We start from the raw sequence: 6000 nt of genomic DNA on the forward strand, positions 1-6000 counted from the left end.
TGGTATTTGTATAAAAATTTGTACAAAAACCTTTGCTTGCAATGAGAGCTTCAAGACTCCTATTGTATGGAGGAACTAGTCGCATGCATTGCTCTGGTGTGATTTGGCCCCATTTCTGCACACAAGCAGTCTTCCAATCTTGAAGGTTCCGTGGGCTTCTTTTATGGACCTTTAGTTTCAGTTCTTTCCCCAGATTTTTGATTGGATTCAAGTCAGGTGATTGGCTAGGCCGTTCTAGCAGCTTTATTCCCCCCCCCCCTCCCTTTGAAACCAATTGAGAGTTTCCTCCTCCCACCCTCGTTTCATTTTCATCATCCTTGTAGATGGCAGCAGATTTTGGTCAACAATGTCTCGGTACATTTGCCCGTTCATCCTTCCTTCAATCATGTGAAGTTTACCAGAACCATTTGCTGAAAAGCAGGCCCACACCATCATGTTCGGCAAAATTTAAACGAGATTTGACATGCTTTTTTCCCAGCAATGTGCTCTTGCGTGGTTAATGTGCATCCAGGCCATGGCAATTCCAAGGGCCTCATGTACAAAGACTTGCGTGGATTTCCTACTAAAACATGGCGTACGCTCAAATCCAGAAAACCTCGTACGCACAAAAATATTCAGATGTATGAATCTGTGCGTGCGCATGAAGCCAAGCACATTTCCTTCGTACATCCCAATCAACGTAGAATTCAGCGCACACTCCCTTCCCTGTCCACGCCCACATTTAAATATGTAAATCATATTTAAATGAGCCCTGCACCCGAGATCCCGATCTCTGCATGACCAGAAAAAAAGGAAAATGAGCAAGGTAATGAAGAAAACGAATTCTTCGGAATGTGAAGTTGCTCAATGAAGTGGAGGTGCGCCAGAAAATCCTCTTTGGCACGTTGTCCTCCGCCGTTAACAACAAGCGAAAGAGGAGCGAATGGGACAGCGCGCGTGTGCGCGGCTGTCAATGCTGTGGAGTCCGAATAGTGCGCACACGCTGAACAAAATGTTAGCATGTGCGTAAATGTCGTAGGTATGGTATTTGTAATAAATCTTTTGAATTCAAATAGAAGCACATCTGCATATTAAAGAGGATACTGACAAAAACTGACTCCTGTTTGATGACTCTATTATTTTAATACACAGGAGAGGACACGCATTCTGGGGGGGGGGGGGGGGGGGGGGGGAAGTCCTTTGAATTGTTTGAAATTTGTACATGTGCATTGGTTGCACATGATTAAAATGAAGGTTTTTTTTTTTTTTTTTTTAAATAAAAGAAGAGGGGTAAATTGTCATTTTAACACATTTTCATCATGTGCAACCGATGTACATGTTCAAATTAAGTAAATTCAAAGGTCCCTTTTTTTCAGTGCACTGATAAGTCCTTTGAATTTACTTAATTTGAAAATGTGCCGATGGAAAACCCTTCCACTTCTGTATAATGCATTTTTTCTATGCATGATTTTGCTTCTACCCATATGATCAAAACGTGAAGCATTATCTGTATTCTGTTAGTTTTTTCAAATAATTATTCTGAAGTTAAGCACTTTATTTGAATATGTAATCCTTTTTTTTTATTTTATTATTTATCCTTTATCCAGGATATGTAAATTTATAAGCACAACTGTACATATATGCAGTCGTATGTACCTCTGTCATATTGGAATGAAACTTTAGGCTACACTTCATTTAACAACCACTAGGTGGCGGTGGCATTTTGGAATGAAAGTGTACAGCTTTTTCATAACCACTAGATGGCAGCATACATTTATAAAATGTGAACGTTTTCCCCCCCCCATTTGCCCCTGTACCCATGTATAATGCGCACTATTGACTTGACAATTTTTTGTGGAAAAAAATGCGCATTATACACGAGAAATTACGGTACATGTCCAAATTAAGTAAATTCAAAGGACGAGAAGCGATTGTGAGGGCAATAGGTGGCATAAATGATCACCTTGATCAATTTATAGGTGTCCTCACCAATATCAGTGAATCATTAAATACACTGGTTAACAAATAAATTCTGAGTCCTTGCTTCTATTACATTGTTGAAATCAAATGTTACCGGGCATTAATTGTTCATCAGTGCTAATTGTTCATGTGTCTCTGATGTGCAGATTTATGATAACAGTTTCCCGGCTTTCCACTTACGTATTATGGCCCCAACTGTGCTCACTGGAACATTCAGAAGCTTACATATGCGCCTGTAACCAATGCCGTTATGTTTTGCAACAATTAGTTTGGGACGGTAGAGGGAGGCCCCTCTCTCTATATGAGAGACAAAATGATAATCCCCCAGAAAATCACAGTCAGATTTTTTAAAGAATGTATTAACAAATTATGGTGGAAAATAAGTATTTTGTGAATAACAAAAGTTCATCTCAATACTTTGTTACACAGTATATACCCTTTATGGGCAATGACAGAGGTCAAACGTTTTCTGTAAGTTTTCACACACTGTTGCTGGTATTTTGGCCCATTCCACCATGCAGATCTCCTCTAGTGCGGTGATGTTTTGGGGCTGTCGCCAGGCAACACAGACTTTCGACTCCCTCTAAATATCTTCTATGGGGTTGAGATCTGGAGTCTGGCTCGGCCACTCCAGGACTTTAAAACGCTTTTTACGAAGCCATTCCTTTGTTGCCCGGGCGGTGTGTTTGGGGTCATTGTCATGCTGAAAGACCCAGCCATGTTTCATCTTCAATGCCCTTGCTGATGGAAGGTTTTTACTCAAAATCGCACGAGCCATGGCTCCATTCATTCTTTCTTTTACACGGATCGGTTGTCCTGGTGCCTTTGCAGAAAAACAGCCCCAAAGCATGATGTTTCCACCCCCATGCTTCACAGTAGGTATGGTGCTCTTTGGATGCAACTCAGGATTCTTTCTCCTCCAAATACAACAAGTTGAGTTTATACCTAAAAGTTCTATTTTGGTTTCATCTGACCATATGACATTCTCCCAATCCTCTTCTGGACCATCCAAATGCTCTCGAGCACCCTTCAGACGGGCCTGGACATGCACTGGCTTAAGCAGGGGGGAGACGTCTGGCATTCTTGGTTACTTTGGTCCCAGCTCTCTGCAAGTCATCCACTTGGTCTCCCCCTTGTCAGTCAATAACAAAAGTTCATCTCAATACGTTGTTATATACCCTTTGTTGGCAATGACAGAGGTCAAACGTTTTCTATAAGTCTTCACAAGGTTTTCACAAACTGCTGCTGGTATTTTCCATGCAGATCTCCTCTAGAGCAGTGATGTTTTGGGGCGGTCGCTGGGCAACACAGACGTTCAACGCCCTTTAAAGATCTTTTCTGGTGTTGAGATCTGGAGACTGGCTAGGCCACACTCCAGGACCATGTAATGTCAGCAGCATTTGGACACCCTTAATTTAAACCATGCAAACCATGCACCGTGAGAAGTTACTTTTCATGACAAAATATTGAGTTCTGGTGCGTACGCTTAAAAATAAAAGGCTACAAGCTTAAAACAGGAAGTCAAGTTAAAACGTGCACATATAAACCATTTGACATGATGAAACAGGTCAATACATTTATTTAAGTCTAAACCAATGTGAATCTGGCTCGAGTCCAAGTCATGTGACTCGAGTCCACATCACTGATAACCAGACCGGTAGAGATGCCGTATGTAAGGCAATTGGGTGTTGCGTAAGGCGTATTGGGTAGGCAATTGCATTATGCATACAGTGTATACAGCAAAAATGATGAAACCTCACATCACAGTCACTGCTCATTGGTTAGTAATCAGAGCCAAGTTGCATGGCAGAAGGAACAACAAAAATTCTGTCTTTGGTTGTGCATACCGGGGGCCTCGCCATCTAAATTCCCGGGCTGAATTTTGGGCCGAGTATGTCCCTGCTCTCGAGCATTTTCTATTCGGGCTCCAGTATCTGGAATGCCCTACCCGCAGATATTAGAGCTGCCACCTCAGTAGAAATGTTTAAATCCTGACTTAAGACTTATTTCTACTTTTTGGCATTTAGTTAAAGTACATGGAGGCCTGTTTTACTGCCACTTGTCCTATCTCCTCTCCCCTCGTCTCCTGCTTGGTGAGAGGGCAAGGTGAGGTTGACTGAATCTGAGGCTGTTGCTTTTTGGGTTCTGCACCGACCAACTGGGACAAGATCTGAGGTGGACCACTTCCCCAGGAATCGGTGGCATGGATGATTCCGCTCTGACCAACCGGGCCAGGTCCTGAGGGAGAACCACTTTCCCTAAGGAGTCTACCCCGTGGTGCCTTTTCTCTTTAAATGGACTCTTATACCATCTTAATGAACACTGTACAGCATCTTCCAATCGTAATGAACATTGTACAGAGTTGCCACAGTTATCTTGAAAAAGTAACTTGGGTTACTTTAGAAAATGTGTATGTATATATATATATATATATATATATATATATATATATATATATATATTTATATTATATATACACACACACACATTTCCATTTACTTCACTGCTTATCCTCACAAGGGTCGCAGGCGTGCTGGGGCCTATCCCAGCTATCTTCAGGCATTGAGGCGGGGTACACCCTGAACTGGTCGCCAGCCAATTGCAGGGCACACATAAACAAACAACCATTCGTACTCACATTCATACCTACGGGCAATTTAGAGTCTTCAATCAACCTACCATGCATGATTTTGGGATGTGGGAGGACACCGGAGTACCCGGAGAAAACCCACGGAGGCACAAGGAGAACATGCAAACTCCACACAGGCGGGGCCGGGATCAGCACTTTGAGGCAGATGTGCTAACCAGACATCCACTGTGCCGCCACACACACATATAATATCAAATAAATGCTGAAACTGACTGTCATTATCATTGTCTTATGATGTAATGTGTGAAGAAAATAAATAAATCGGCCAACATTTGCCGATTTGAAAGGGGCTAATATGGGCTGATTAAATCGGCGAGTCGATTAAATCGGTCGGGCCAGAGTAACAATAGATGACTCAGATCCCAATAAATGAGTCGGCATGCAGTTTCACCAATGATGTGCAATTGGAGTATGGCCAAAATAATGGTAAAAAATATGCCCCAAATTTTAAATATGTTTTCAAATTCAAACCGTCATCACACGACATCAGTCGATCGTGCGAGCTTGCCAGTGCAATAAAGACAATCAAAAGCACCTCTATCAAGGTCATTTTGTGGTTTGGCAACATCCAATTTTTACATTCTCTAACGTATTTTGCTGTCCATTAAGCTGGTCAAAAAGGTCAAATCAAATACAAAACAATACTATTTGTTTCAGACCTTGGCACGATAAAGCTCCAGCTCATTGTCTGTGATCCTCCATGGTTCGCTGTTTTTCAAACGCTCAGCTGCCTCTTGCTCCATGTCATCTTCCTTCAACCGATAGGGCTCAATCATCTCCTCAAAGGCAGCAGTACTGAACACGAGAAAACAGTCCAATGCTTTAGACTCTGGAATACAAACTGGAGCTAACAGAATGATAGACCTCATGTTTTTCTAACAAACGTAGAACTTCCATCTTATAAAAGCTAAAGCGAAAAGGCCAAAATAAAAATACACTGCAAAAGGGACAATATTACACAAATATGATAAACTAGGCTGCCTGAAATAAAGGTTTTTGTTATTGTACATAGCATAATTTGTTTTATTGACCAAGCTAATAAATGTAATAAGCAAAGCAAAAAAAAAAAGAGAAGATTCACACCCAAAATGTGCTTTGAATTTTATTTTTAGATCAACAAAAGATAGAAAGAAACACTTGTTGGGAAAAACTTACTGCTCATTTTTGGGCTTGGTGTTTACATCTCCAAGCACAGTGATGTCTGAGAAGTCTATCCTGAACTTGCTCAAAAGGGTCGCCATTCTGCAAAGGAAATGCGTAAGAAATCAGAGCTAATAAATTGTAGAAAAAAAAAAAATAATAAAATAAAAAAAATTCAATGAGAAAAATTATTTACTCTGAATTATAACCCAAAATTATTTTACTTTTTAAGGCCTTTTTAAATCTCTTTT

At 41.0% G+C, this 6000-nt stretch overlaps 1 protein-coding gene across 3 annotated transcripts in view; it reads right to left on the minus strand.

Annotated features, from left to right (window-relative positions):
- slc12a2 (solute carrier family 12 member 2) overlaps positions 1-6000 on the minus strand; it is a 108088-nt gene that overhangs the window by 3800 nt on the left and 98288 nt on the right. For all 3 annotated transcript variants that reach the window (XM_061698320.1, XM_061698319.1, XM_061698321.1), the window contains 2 exons: positions 5765-5851; positions 5269-5404 (listed from right to left, as the gene is read on the minus strand). In XM_061698320.1, the coding sequence (XP_061554304.1) occupies positions 5269-5404; positions 5765-5851 (223 nt within the window). The remainder of the gene's footprint in view (positions 1-5268; positions 5405-5764; positions 5852-6000) is intronic.

Source organism: Phycodurus eques, chromosome 15 (assembly GCF_024500275.1).
Source record: "Phycodurus eques isolate BA_2022a chromosome 15, UOR_Pequ_1.1, whole genome shotgun sequence".
Taxonomy (NCBI): Eukaryota; Metazoa; Chordata; class Actinopteri; order Syngnathiformes; family Syngnathidae; genus Phycodurus; species Phycodurus eques.